This window comes from Pteropus alecto, unplaced genomic scaffold (genome assembly GCF_000325575.1).
Source record: "Pteropus alecto unplaced genomic scaffold, ASM32557v1 scaffold78, whole genome shotgun sequence".
NCBI lineage: Eukaryota > Metazoa > Chordata > Mammalia > Chiroptera > Pteropodidae > Pteropus > Pteropus alecto.
This window is the reverse complement of record NW_006443124.1, coordinates 17,439,940-17,454,214: the sequence shown is the minus strand read 5'-3', so window position 1 is coordinate 17,454,214 and position 14,275 is coordinate 17,439,940. Positions and strand designations below refer to the sequence as shown.

Below are 14,275 nucleotides of genomic sequence, written 5' to 3'. Positions count from 1 at the left end.
TTGCCAATGACCACAGCTCAGAGCCCCTAGGTGCTCCCTCCCTGTCCCAGCCTCTAAGGCCTCTTACCTTACTGTCAGCCCAGCCAAGCCAGGAACTCTTACTAAAATATTTTAACTGGTGTGCTTGGCTGCTGAAGGGAGAGCTTCTCAATGTATCGTCTACCCAAAACCAAGTCCTGGTGCCTTCCACCCAAAATGAAACCAGAATCCCATGAGGGCCACTTGTGGATCAAACTTTAATAGTTGCTCTGGAGTATGAGCAGGTCACCCATAAACATGACATTCACACTGAGTGGGAGGATGGATGTCAGCATGGTCTCCTTACCATGAAGGCACACCACATCATAAAAGAGCAGCAGGAAATCAAGCTGAAGCCCTCCCTGCAGGCGGCCCACCGAGATCATGCAGGCTCCGGGAGGGGCTGCCCAGGACGCCAGGGGCAGACGCTGCCAAGCTGCAGCACCACCATGAAGAGGTCCAGGGCTCCACAGCCAGCACCGAACGCAATGGTGTACCTGGAGAACCTTTTGTGGTGTTTAGGGGCGGTGCGTGCCTCCATGCACATATACCACCATGATACCACTGCACACAATTCCCGCCCTGAGACCTGCCCCAAACCCACACAGAAGACAATTTCCAGAGCCGCCTGCCCCTTGCCAACCAGAGGCTGCACTGCCTCAGTCCCAGGCCTGCCCCAGAGCAAGCTGAGTGGTACGGGTGGCGGGGAAGGCTCAGGAGCACAGGTCCTCTCTCCTATCGTTGGCTGATGGACAAACGGCCTCTAGACCAACATGGTTTAGGTCCTCGTCTGGGGTGTGCTGGAGGATAGGACTCAGCTCGGCACAGAGGTAGGCACAGGGCTTGCTCCTGCTGCCCCTGGCACAGACCAGTGTCTCTGCAGAAGCATGGTGGGCTTTCGGGAAAGGCCTAGAGCAGCAGTATGCCTACTGCACCCACAGCCCCAAGAGCCCCATGTATATTCGAGGACCTTCCAAGGGGGTGTGCATTCCACAGGGCAACCCTGGGAAGTGGGAGCCAGCCTGCAGGTGTGCAAAGAGATAGAGGCCCTCAGTGGGAGCACAGGGATGTCCACGCTACTTGGTGGTTGTGGGCCACCAGTCAGGCACAGATGCAGTCAAGGCCACCCGGCCACTCCCAGCAGTTCTGATATGCAGAGGGCCCTTGATTTTCTCTGAATGCAGCAAGGCTAGCCCCACGTCTCCCTGGCCGGCCCTGTACTTGCCAGCTGCCTGTCCAGACTCGGTGAGCACCGTAGTACCAGGGGAGATGCCATTGGCAGGGAGGGGACCCGAGAGCTGCACCGGAAAGAGGCGCTTACGGATGACACCCATGTGGTGGGTGCGGGCTGTCAGCTCCTGGCCTATATAGCAGCCCTTGGTAAAGCTGACACCATTCATGAAGGCCAGGTTGGACTCCAGGGGCAGGGCCACTCCTGGGGGCAGGTCATGGACTCCCTCAGGAACGCCTGTAGGGGAAGGAAGGGAGAAGCTTGGTGAGGGCTGAGGTGTCCTCCAGAGCCAGGGCTCAGCCAAGGAGAGCGGTGCAGCCCAAACCACCTCCATAGTTATCCACCCTCTGCCCCCTGCTCTGGTCCCCTGGTGAACAGCTGTCTGGCCCTCATCCCACCTGCTAGAGATGGCACCTTGCCTGACCGGAGCCCTGCTCTCCCCAGTGGCTCTTCCTAGTGCCTCTCTAGGATCTGGCCCTGCATTCCCACCCTCCCACCTAGCCCCTGCCCTCCCTGACCCTCCTGCCTGGCACCCGTACCTTGCAGGTACCGGTGCCGGTGATAATCCCGGAGGTCCCCGAGTTGGCCCCCAGGCACCAGGGTAGAGCCCTTGTCCTGAGCAAGGAGCCGCCAGCCCATGCGAGCAGTGCGGGGGTCACAGGTGAGTATGGCAGTACCCTTGTGCTCCTGCAGCAGTGTGGCCCCACTGGCCTCCTCCGGGTCACGGGGCAGCACGGCCCAAACGTGCAGCTCAGGGCACGGCTCCACCGTGACCTTCCGCCGGATCTTGTGCAGCACCAGGTGCTTCTGCAGTGCGTCTAGCACTGAGCTGTCACACTCCAGGAGGAAGGTGGGCTCCTGGTCAGCGTGTTTGGGGACCCTGCGGGAGAAGGCAGCAGCACACATCGGGGCGCACCATGAGACCAGTAAGCAGAGCCGGGCCTCAGGCCCTCCTGCCTCCACTACTACTAAGCAGCACAGTATACACAGGAAACCTCTCGGCCACCACAAGAACCCACCCCCACATGGCCATGCACATACCAAAGGGCAGGCCCAGGGACCACAGTGGCATCAGGCACTCAAGGTGAGGCAGAAAGGCACCAATGCCCACCCTGAAGACAGAACCTGTGGCCTCCAGCCCTGGAAACTACCCAGAAGTCAGGGTCCTAGGCACAGCCAGAAGGGGCGCACGTGAATTTCAGGAGGGGTGCTCTGGAGCTGGAAAGTATGAAGGGGCCAGTGAGGCCACACCTAACCACGCCCACCTTCGCCTCCCAAAGGTCGCCCAGAACCACCCCGAGCCCACGTCTACCTAAACGACCCCAAGATTCTGATGTGGTGATCAGATAAAGTGCACAGGTCCTTCAGACAGGTAAGAACAGAAGAGAGGCTAGTGCAGTTAGACATAGCTAGGGGGTTGGGGCTAGATGGAGTGGTCCAGCCAGGATGAGGACACCCAATAATATGAAAACAAACAACTGGACTTAAAAATGGGCCAAAGATCTTGACAGATACCTCACTAAAGAAGATATACACAGATGGCAAATGCACACATGAAAAGATGCTCCCCATCACATGTCCTCAGGGAAATGCAAATTAAAATAATGAGCTATCACTATACACCTACTAGAATGACCAACATCTGGAACACTGATGACACCAAATGTGGGCAAGGAGGTGGAGCAAAAGGACCTCTCAGCTACTGCTGATAGGCATGCAAAATGCTGTAGCCACTTTGGAAGAGTTTAGCAGTTTCTTACAGAACTAACTCTTACGACATGACCCAGCAATTGGTCTCCTTGGTACTGACCCAAAGGAGCTGAAAACGTACGTCCACACACAAACCTACACGTGGATGTTTACACTTGCTTTATCCATAATTGCTGAAACTTGGGAGCCACCAAGATGTCCTTTTGATAGGTGAGTGAATAAACTGTGCTACATCCATTTGATGGAATATTACTCAGCACTAAGAGGAAATCAGCCATCAAGCAATGAAAAGACAGAGTAACCATACCTGTGTGTTACTAAGTGAAAGAGGAGACCACACACTGGATGATTCCAACTGCCTGCCATTCTACGGCAAAGGCAAGAACTATGGAGACAGTAAAAGACCTATGGCTGTCAGCGATTGTGGGGAGGGGAGGGATGACTAGGCGGAACACGGAGGATGTTCAGGGTAGTGAGACTACTCTGTGTGAGACCACAGTGGTAGATCCATGTCAGTTATTTGTCCAAACCCACAGAAGGTACAGCACCAACAGTGACCCTAATGTACACTATGGACTCTGGATGGTGATGTGTCTGTGCTGAGACAAATGCACCACTCTGGGAGGGGATGCTGATCGTGGGGGAGGTCGTGTATGTGGGAAATCTCTGTACCTTCCTCTCAATTATGCTGTGAACCTAAAACTGCTTTAAAAAGTGTGAAAATGAGTAAAAACGTCATTAAAATAGGAATCGTGAAACTCTGAAGGGGGAGCTCTCACACACTGCCACCCACTGTCTTCTGCAGACTCCAGCAGGAAGAAGCTTACTTCACATGCCCCATCAGGAAGATTTTCCTTGCTGAGAAACAGCCCAGCCAATGAGAAACCACCACACTCAGCCAATGAGAAGCTACCACTACCCAAACTCTAGCTCTCGTCCAAGGAATCTCTGCTCAAAACAGCCCCTCCAACTCCCTCTTTTCCTCCATAAGAGCAGTTCCTCTCCTCTGTTCTCAGGACTTGCCTATGGTTTCACCATGGTTTGCATGTCCCTAACTGCACTTCCTCTGCTAATCCCGAATAAACTCATTTTGCTGGAAAAATAAGAGGCTATTTTATTTTTAAGGTTGACATAACTCTACAAGCAAAAAGCTGCATCTGAGAGAAGGTGCTGCATCCAGGATACAAGAACAAGGTGCTCTGAGGAAGGAATAACTCAAGAATGGGAAATCAGAAGCATGAGAGTGAAAATAAAAAATTCGAGAGAGAGAGGATGCAGAGAAAAGACCAGACAGGGAGCAAACACAGAGGAAGCCAGAAGGCACACAAGCCTCTGGGGAGTGGTCACACCCAGCGCTGCCCTCTGCCCATAGAGCAGACCCCAGAAAGATGGGACACAGGTAAACGGCGACAACAACCAGCTGGGGAAGGAGCATATGAACCAACCCCATGAACTAACCAGAGGGGTCAGACTAGAAAAGACATGTCAGGCAGGGAACAAGGAGAGCCCCCAGTGCCCCACACCACAGAACAGAACTGGGAGATGAACCTGGACATAGCCTATCAACCTCCCAGGCGCAGAAGCAGCCATCCAAGGCAGAAGGTGTCTAACTCCTCCCTCTTCTCACTGCTGAGAAGTGAGACCACTACCTCTGTGGTGTCTGACAGAATGAAGACCCATCCCATCCCTCCCTGCTGAGGACTTTGTTTTGGAATCTCAGAAGGGAAACAAGGGTCAGGGGACATCATCATAGTGGCCCCCAGTTCCCTCAGCACATTGAACAGCGAGTGGCACCACAATACCCTATTCTCAGGAATTAGCCAGGAGAGAAAAACCGACTCATCTCCAGGACAAATCAGGGCACACGCAACGTCTGCAGAGAGTGCCAAGTGCGTGCACTGGGCCAGGAAACACTGGTGCAGCATAACTGCAATGACAATCGGACCAGAGGGACAGTGTGAAGAGAAAACAACCAAGAACCAAAAAGAAACTGCTTTCCACTGTAGAGTGACTTATGATAATATAAACTCATTGTAACAAGAACACAAAAGCAAAGAGATTAAAGGCAGACTGCAGACACAGCAAGGAAATTGAGGATCAAAATATCACAATGGTGATAAATTAAAAACAGTAATGAGCAGAACAGGTGCTAGTAAAAAGTACTGACAGAGGGCTCAAGATAATTAAAGAATGCAGGTTCTAAGATAAAGAAATTAAACCACTAGAGGAAGGTAAAAGATATGTGAGGCACAGTGACCACAGCATCTCTGAAACAGGGGACACAGCATAAGTCGCAATTGTTTTCTGTAGAGGGCCAAATAGTAAGACAATTTGGGCTGGGGCCACACTGCCTATCATAAGTATGCTATTGGACCGACTGCAAAAGTAGGCCCAGACAGTACGCAAACAAGTGGGCATGGCAGCGTTCCAATAAAATATTTACAAAAACAGTTACAAAAACAGCGACTGCCTTACTGACTCGTTCCACAGTCACATCACCCATCGAGCACCTAGCAATACGATAGGAAAGAAACTGCAAAATAATCATCGATAAAAAGCCCCTAAGAGCTTTCAAGGCCTGAAACAAGAAGGCAGGAGACTTCTCAACAGAAATACCGGTGCAGGAAGACAGGCCACAGCTTCATAATTCTCAGTGACAATTTTCCACCTGGAGTTTCATCCCAGCCAAGCTATTAAGGAAGACCATTTGCAGAGCTGTAAGGAGTCCAAGTCCACTTAAAGTATCCCACCTCTCAACAAGTCACTAAAGAATGTGCTCCTATAGATGCAGGAGTCAACTAAGAAAGATACAGATGCATCCACATCAGGAGGGGGACATGAGAGTTCCCAGGGGTGCAGGCCTAGAGGACTGGTCAGAGAGGAGTGGCCCAGCATGGCTTCCGATATATGGTCTGGAATTGCACGGAGGCCGTGGCCCCGTGATCATCACATAAATCATGATAATGTCAACACAGGCTGATGTAAAACACCAAACACGTATCTCACTGGACATGGGTTGACTGGGGAGGGAAATGCAGAAGACACTGTAGAATTCGTGGCACAAGCCGGTCACGCAGAGGCTGTTCCCTGCAGTCATGGCTTCAGAAGCCTCTGACCCCTGTTCTGTGCAGTGCAGACAGGGCGACCAACGCAAGGCTGAGCCGGAGCAGAAGCCAGGCGCAGGGAAACCCAAGACTCCACCACAGGTGCCGTTCGCGGGCCTGTCCCTGGGTGTCCTTCTGCCCCACTAAGGAGCCTTGCCCGAGTGCCCTCCTCCAGGGTGCCTCTCCCATCCTCAGGTGCCCTCCCTGGATGCCTGCCCCACGCGTCCCTCTCCAAATGCCCTACCGGTGCGGTCTCCACCGGGGTGGGCCCACCGGTGACCCTCCCATCCTCAGGTGCCCTCTCCCTGGGTACCCCCTCATCCCAGCTCCCACTCCTCCCTTGAGTGCCCCGCCTCTCCACCCTCCCTCTAACACCCCCCTACACACACACACACACACACACACACACACACACACACACACACACACACACACGGTCCCCTTCTCGCAAACTCGCGGGTGTTCGCCCTCACCCGTAGAAAATGACGTCATAGAGCGTGCGTCCTTGGACATTGAGAAAGTGGGCGTAGACCGCGCGTACTAAAGGCGGGGCCGCATCCGCCGCAGGACCCGGAAGCGGCAGCTCATTGGTCAGCAGCCCCAGGAGGAACGGGGCCGAGTCCGGCCCGCGCACGCGCACCAGGGCGCGCTCTCTAAGCGGGAAGCAGGCCCAGGCTGCGCCGCCTGCACGGTCGCCACCCTGACAGCCCGAGCCGTGGGCCAGGCGGTGCCTTGGAGCCGCGCGCAGCTGCCAGCGCCAGGCCGAGCCGCCACGCCCCGGAGCAGCGCCCCGGAGCAGTGTCGCGGCCGCCATCTTACGCACGAGTGAGGCGGCGGGAAGGGGTGACCGGGGCGGCGGGCGGGTACCACAGCGGCCCCTCGCGGCGGGCGGGCAAAGCGTGTGCCTGGGCGGAGCGGGGGCGACACGTGTGTGCTGGAGGTGTATGTGAGGCGGGGCCTTGGGCTGTCCGTCAGCCCCACGCTGCCCCACCTGTCCCCTGGGCTGGGTCCTGGTCCAGGCTCTGGGCGCACCTGCCATGGCCTGCTGGTGGGTTATCAGAACAGTTTCTGCTTGCTTTTTACGGTCTTAGTGCTATTCATGTGCACAGTTCTGGAGCATTAAGCGCATTCCCACTGTCGTGCAGCCATCCCCACCATCCAGCACTTTCTCATCTTCCCAAACTGACCCCCCACCCAAACACACACCCATCAGACTGGCAACCCAACTTCTCCCCAGCTCCTGGAATCCCCCCTCCACTCCTCTCTATCTCTATGAACCTGACTCCTTTTGTGACTGCGGATGCCACTGCCCACAGTGTTCTCCAAGCTCATTCACAGTGTGTCAGGATTTCCTTCCTTTTTAAGGCTGAATAACATCCCTTTACGTTGTTTACCCATTCACATGTCGATGGACATGGAGTTTGCCTCCAACCCTTGCTATTGTGAATGTGCTGTTGTGGACACCAGTGCACAGATTCTCTTCAAGCTCCTGCTTTCAGTTCCTTTTGGCATTGTGTAAGGAAACCCACTGCTCTGTGCCCTTTACTCTTACATTCCCTTCACTTCTGACACTTCTGATCACCAAATGTGCGTGTCTGAGGGGGTCATTCCACACATCAAGCAGTTCTTTGAAGCCAGCTGGGTGTCCCACAGTTTAAGTCAATTCTGATCCTACCTGCCTGTAGATAGCCTTAGACCCCACAGGTAAAGAGCTCAGTCCTACAAGACTGCCCCCACTTCAGACACCATTCACAAGTCCAGGTTGTCACTTGTTCTTAAAATGGAGGTTCCCACAACCTCCTCTTTGGGTTTAATTTGCTAGAGCGGCTCACAGAACTCATGGGCTTATAAAGGATATAACTCAGGAACAGCCAGACGGAAGAGATGCACAGGGCAAGGTATGGGGGAAGGGACAAGGGGCTTCTTTGCCCTCGCTGAGCCCACCACTCTTTCTGCATCTCCACATGTTTACCAACCCAGAAGCTCTCCAAACCTCACCCTTTCGGGTGTTTACAGCAGCTTCATTACACAAGCATGATTGATTAAATCACTGGCCATTGGTGACTGATTCAACCTCCACCCCCTCTTCCATCCCCAGAGGTCAGGGACTGAAAGTTCCAACCCTCTAATCACTGCTTGGTTCCCCCTGGCAACCAGCCCCTTTCGTTAGGGGCTTTCCAAAGTCACTTCATTCACACAACAAAAGATACCTTTATGGTTCTCATCACAGGAAATTCCAAGGGTTTTAGGATCTGTGCCAGCAACAGTATGAGACCCAATATATATTTCTTATTATAAATCATGGTATCACAGGTATATAACCATAGTGGAATTGTTGGCTCAGATGGTAATTCTATGTGTAATTTTTCTAGAAATCTTCACATTGTTTTTCCTAAGTGTCCCACTCAGCTCAGGCTGTGTAACAAACACTACAGGCTAGGCGGCTTACACAACAGACGTTCATTTTTCTCATAGCCCTGGAGGCCGGAAGTCCAAGATCAGGGTGCTGTCAGGGCAGGTTTCTGGTGGGGCCTCTCTCCTCAGTGTGTAGATGGTGCCTCCTCATGGTGTCTCTTCTCATAAGGACATAAGTCCTATGGGATCCCCACTTTTATCATCTCACTTAACCTTAAATAACCCCCTAGTGGCTCATCTCCAGATACAATGACACTGAGGGTTAGGGCTTCCACATGTGGATACTGAGGGACACAATTCAGCCCTTAGCACCAAGCACAGTTTTTGAACCCTGCTCCCCCATCAGCTGTCATCCCCAGTTCTTTGCTTCCCTTTAAAGAAAACTGAGAGCCTGTGTACTGGCCCTTAACCCACTGTCTGTGAAACCCACCCCCGCTCTCCCCAGGAAACTGCAAGATGGCAAATTGAAACTGGCCACAGACCCCTACAGCCCTTTCTGTGTTTTATCCCTGCCCGCTTCCCGCTTCCATGATCTGGCAGGCCTGGACTCCGTGGATCACCATCACTCTTGCCCCAATCCACCAGTCAGAGCCCTTCAGAGTAGCACCATGCTGGCCTATAGTGTCGGGTCAGGGGCATCCTTGGCAGCCTCTCTACCACCCTTCCCCTCACCACCTCATCCAGCTACACAATTTCATAGTGCTTACAAGCCCACGGCTCCAAGTAATGTCTCCAGTCCAGGCATTTCCTCCCAAATTCCAGACCCCATGGCCTGTTTGGCATACCCCCAGCATATCTGATACTTTTACTGTGTGGGTACAAGTGTGACCTCCACATCTCCCCAGAGCACAACTGCTCCAGAACCCAGCATCCCACCCTCCACTGCACCTGGTGTCACTTGCACACCTCTCAAATCCAGGAGGTCCCCATGTGTTACCTAGACTCACCCCCACAGAGCTTGCAGCCCCACACTCCCCTCTGGGATCATCAGAATCAGCTCTGGCCCCTCTCCTGCCTCCCATCCCTGTTCTCTCTCCACCACAGACCCCCCGCAACAGCACATGGATTGCCCTCACCTCAAGTTTGGACCCTGGTGCTGCCTCCCAGCAGAGCTACTCTGACCAACTGTAGAAGCATTTGTCCAACTTTCTATTTGAAAATTTTAACCTACAGAAATTGTGAAAGAATAATAAACTGTATCACATTTCACCTAGGTTCAGCAATTGTTGACATTTTGCCCTGTCTATCTGTGTGCTATCTCCTCACCGGTCCTCTGTTCATCTAGCTCCCATTTCGGGGCCGAACCCTCCTCAAGGCCGTGCTGCCCAAGCCCTGAAGTCCCAATTTCCCAGCAGGGCCGACTGCATGGCGAGAGGCACAAGCAGCCTGCCCGGAGCCCCCCGGTCCCCTAGGCCTTCAGTCCCCCACCCAGCCAGCTTCCTGACTATGACCAGCCCGGCCTGGTATGTGGCTCCCCTGGCCAATGGCCCTTTGTGGAGGTCTTCCTCTGCTGGCCTCACATTCCATGGGTGACCCGGCACCTCCCTACCAGCCTCTGGGGACAACAGAGGCAAGTTCCTCCAGCCTCACGTCAGCCTGTCCCCAGCCAGCAGAAAAACCTGCTTCCTACTGGCCCTGCTGCAGGAAGGGCCAGCAGGCAACCTGGGACCTCCTGGAACCTTCCTGACCTCCTGATCCGGTTCCAAGCCCAGTCTGCTCCACCACCAGGACTGTTTAAATGCAAATACATTCAAATGACATCAAATGAACCTTCCAGCTCTTCCCCAGATGGCCTCACTGATGTGCCTGGGGACGTGCGTAGCTGGTGGCTGCTGGCTGCCTCAATAGATGGAGCAGACAGCACCTCCCACCATCCCAGAGTCTGCTGGTCAGCAATGCTCCAGGGCCTCTCCGCCAAGAAGCCTTCCTGGGTCTCTGCAGCAACCTGGCCAGCCCAACACCAGGGACCTTGGCACACGGGCACCTCACAGCTACTACCCCTTCTCAGGTGTCCCCATTGCTGCTTCTTACGCTACAGCTCTGGGGGGAGAGGAGGCTGTGGCCTCAGGAGGATCCTAGGGAACCCCACTCATTGACCTGAACTAGGCAGAGGCTGAGACTATAGCTGGATCTCATGTGTGCTCAACTCTCTGAGGCCATGGGCCTGGAGCCGTCAGGAGGGGTGGGGAGATGAGAGCTGGAAAATGGCAGGCGTGGGGGTCCAGACCCCACTTCCCAGCTGTTGCTGGGCCAGGGTGGTTTCCTGTTATTCTCTCTTTGTGGCCTCCTCCCTTCCCAAAGGCAGGAGAAGGAAGCTGCCCCATTCTGGGGGTGTTGGAGGACCCCCTCCCCATAGCTCTTTGTGGTCTCCCTGAGCAGCTGGGAAGCTGGCTCTGGCTATGGAAACGGATGAGAATGAGACAAGAAGGCCATTCTGTCTGGTCCTACCCCAGCCACTCCCCTGGCCCTCCCTGCCCCAGCATGGACCTAGGCAGGCCCCATGAAGCCTGGGGACACTGCCAGGCACTGAGGTTTATCCTGCCAGCCTGCTTCTGAGCCCAGAGGACGGGGATGAGTAGAGGGGACAATTCTATACCCAGGTTCAACCCTCCATCCTCAGAGCCATCCAAGGTGGATGAGGAAACCCAGGGTATTTTTATTTGTTTTAGTAGCTAAGTAAGCACAAAGTACCATGTTGAGTGGTGGGTTGGGTTCCACCTCTGGGAGTTAACAGAACTGAGCATCTCAGACACCACGTCCCAAGGGGGAAATGGCCACCCACGTTAGGGTATCGGCTCAGACATGAGATTGTGGTTGTGTCACAGCATCAAGGAATTGGTCTTAGAGGTGGGATTATGGATGACACAGAGGTTGGCTCCCCAGGCCTGGGATAACCAGTGACAACAGAACCTAAGACACTGCCATCGAAAACTCACAGAACTGACAGGACCCCAGTGGTACAACCAAGGCCCTAAGTCCCCAGAACAGAAGGCCAGTGTCTTCTCTTGTAGTGATCGCAGTTTGAGTTGGGCACATGCCTTAGGGTGGAGACCAACCCCAGGACCTCAGATGGGGCTATATTTAGAGATGAGCCTTAAAGAGGTAAGGTGAAATGAGGTTGCTTAGGGTGGGTTCTCATCCCACATGACTGATGTCCTTATAAAAAGAGATCAGGACACAGACACGCACAGAGGGACAACCATGTCAGGACACACTAAAGAGATGGCCATCCACACACCAAGGGGAGAGGCCTCAGGAGACCCAGCCCTGCCTGCACTTGGACCCTGGATGTCCAGCCACCAGGACTCGGAGGAATAAATGTCTGTTTAAGCCCCCAACTTGTGACACAGCCTGAGCTGACAGAGCCTCCGTTTGCAGCTTCCTTCACAGCTGGGATGCCCTTTAACCAGCCCTGACTGTTGGGGTGTGTGAATCGGGTTTCTCCAAAGAAACAGATCCAACTGGCTATATATAGAGAGATTTATTAGAAGGGATTATTTCATGCAGTGGTGGAGGCTGAGAAGTCCTAAGATCTGCCATCTGCAAGATCCAGGAGAGCTGGTAGCCTAAGCTCTGGCCCAAGTCCAAGTCCAAGGACAGGAGAAGACCAATGTGTGGACATCCTGTTTGGAATGTTCGAATCCAGAATGTTCTTAACCAAGCACCTCCCCTGTTGGCTGGCTTCATGGCTCCTTTTCAGATGGATGCTGGGATGCTGGAGCCCCTCCTCCTACCCCTCCCACCCCCTCATGGATCCTGTTACTGTCAGATGCCCGAGTGCTGACTTTCAGGATCCAGGCCAGCCTCCCAGATTTGCTGGGATGTGCGCCTGCCTTCCTCACTGGCCCTCTGCAGCCACTAGGACTATTATAAACTTTGTGTTCCACTGTTCCCCACCCAGATGCCCATCTGTCTCCCTGAGGCCCTGAGGTCCTCCAGGGGCTCCACTGAAAAGAAAGCCAGCTGCAGAAGGCTGACATGGGACATAGAGGGGCCATGGAGAGGGTGCGGGGCACACAGGGTGCCTTGCAGGTGTCTGTGGCCAGTTCTGCCACTCACTGTGCCCAGTCACACCTATGGGGGCCAGGCAAGGCTGGACAGCATGGTCACCACCCCATGGATCCAGCCTCCCTAGTGATGATCCCGCCAGGAGCACAGCCCCAAGTCTGGGACTGCTGATTCCATGGACCTCTCTCTCGTGGAGAGGTGAGTGGTGCACCCCTACTCTAGATCCAGACTGGCTTGCATTCAGTTCTTCCTGGGGTGGGGCTCCCCTGGGAGCAGGGCTCAGCCAATCAGACCCCGCACAGAAGAGGAACTCAGCTTGCTGTTGGCATCGGACCAGAGGCAGGCTTGGCCCCAAGACACCAAAGAGAGGATTTGCAGCTGCGAGAGGCTGTTAGGAGCTGCCCTGGGCCTAAGGGAGGCTGGGAAACAACTAGGGTCACCGAAGTCTAGACGGAGGTGATTCCTTGCTGGCAGCAGCTTCTCTTCCCCAACCCGTGCCTCCTGTACCCACATCTGTCCCTCTCCAAAACCATTACTGCAGGCTCTGGCCACTGTCCAGATCATACTGGGGCCTAACACAGCAGTGCCCCTCTGTAGCCTGAGCCACAGGCCAACCTCGGCTCTGAGCATGGGGGCAGGGCCTGCTCTTGTTCACCATCTTCGTGCTTGTTGGCGCCCTCCCCGCCTGCTGCCTGGCACTGAGCTGTACCCACGTGTCTCTGACGAGCTGCTCTCTCAGCCAGCCTGGAGCAGAGCTGTGTCCTCAGAGGCCAGCGATGGACATGTAGACGTGTGTATACACCACACACATATACAGGTGCATGCACACTTTTACACACCACACATGCATCCACACACAGACCACATATGCACACATAGGGTTGTAAACAAAAGTTAGCTTTTTATTTTATGCCTTTGGGACGCTGTGTCTGAATTAGGGAAGGGGCCTGAGGGCAGGGAGGCCCTGGGCAGGAGCCCAGAGTGCCTTTTCCCATCACCTCCGAAGCTGCAGCCCCTGGCTACCAGCCTGTTGGTCTCAGCAGCAAGGCAGATCCAGGTCTTTGAGGAAGTCCAAGTCTGTCTCAGAGGAAGGGGCCCTGTCAGGCCACGCGAAACTCAGGCGGGCGTGGCTGCGAAACTCCTGGGCCTCAGCCGGCTCGGCTGTCTGGGCGGGAAACCAGGAAAAAGGTGCAGGTTCCCCCGCACTGGCTGGAGGATGAGCAGAAGACCGAGACGGAAGGAGGCGCAGCCGAGGGCGGGGCGCAGAAGGCCTGTACCTGACCTGCCTGGGTTTCCTCTGCTGTAGGAGGAAAACCTGGGATTGCTTTCGACTCTGCAGGAACCAGCACGTGGGCTGGAGGGTCAGGGAGCCAGGGAAGGAGCCCCATTTGCTGCTGCAGGGAGTTGGGCGCTGTACGCCCAACGCCCCGGCCAAACACTCCTGGGCGTCACACCTGGGCTGCTGCAGTGGAACAGGGAGGAGAGGGGCACTCTGTCTGGAGCCCTTGTCCTGAGGCGCCAACTGGGTCCCAAGGAGGCTCCTAGGGAAGGGCTGAGCACCCCTGGCCAGGGCGGCTCAAGGTGGCGGGAGAGGACTAAGAGCAGTGGGGGCGGGGACTCAGATCCACACGGTGGTCTTCCCCTCCCTGCTGCTGGCACTGCCCTTCTCAGAGCCTGCCCTGGGCTTGGCGCCCTGCCGACCCTGGCCCCCTCCCGTGCCCCCCGACGTGGCACTGCCAGACCCAGAAGCAGGCGCACCGGCCCTCCGAGGTCCCCGGACGGCCTCGGG

General features: G+C 55.0%; 2 protein-coding genes across 3 annotated transcripts in view; both read right to left on the bottom strand.

Annotated features, from left to right (window-relative positions):
- Positions 1-217: 217 nt before the first annotated feature.
- IBA57 (IBA57, iron-sulfur cluster assembly) lies at positions 218-6,885 on the bottom strand. 2 transcript variants are annotated; one of them, XM_006923275.3, is made up of 3 exons: positions 6,537-6,885; positions 1,789-2,129; positions 218-1,486 (listed from the first exon to the last, which is right to left on the bottom strand). In XM_006923275.3, the coding sequence occupies exons 1-3, from the start codon at positions 6,875-6,877 to the stop codon at positions 1,095-1,097; spliced, it is 1,074 nt and encodes a 357-aa protein (XP_006923337.1). In that variant the 5' UTR covers positions 6,878-6,885; the 3' UTR covers positions 218-1,094. The 2 variants fall into 2 exon arrangements, with proteins under 2 accessions (XP_006923337.1, XP_015453699.1); XM_015598213.2 differs by having other exon boundaries at positions 1,927-2,129.
- Positions 6,886-14,022: 7,137 nt separating this feature from the next.
- The window catches only part of GJC2 (gap junction protein gamma 2), a 1,662-nt gene continuing 1,409 nt past the window's right edge, over positions 14,023-14,275 (bottom strand). Inside the window, exon 2 of the mRNA XM_006923369.2 lies at positions 14,023-14,269. Within this exon, the coding sequence (XP_006923431.1) occupies positions 14,105-14,269 (165 nt within the window). The 3' untranslated portion in view covers positions 14,023-14,104. The remainder of the gene's footprint in view (positions 14,270-14,275) is intronic.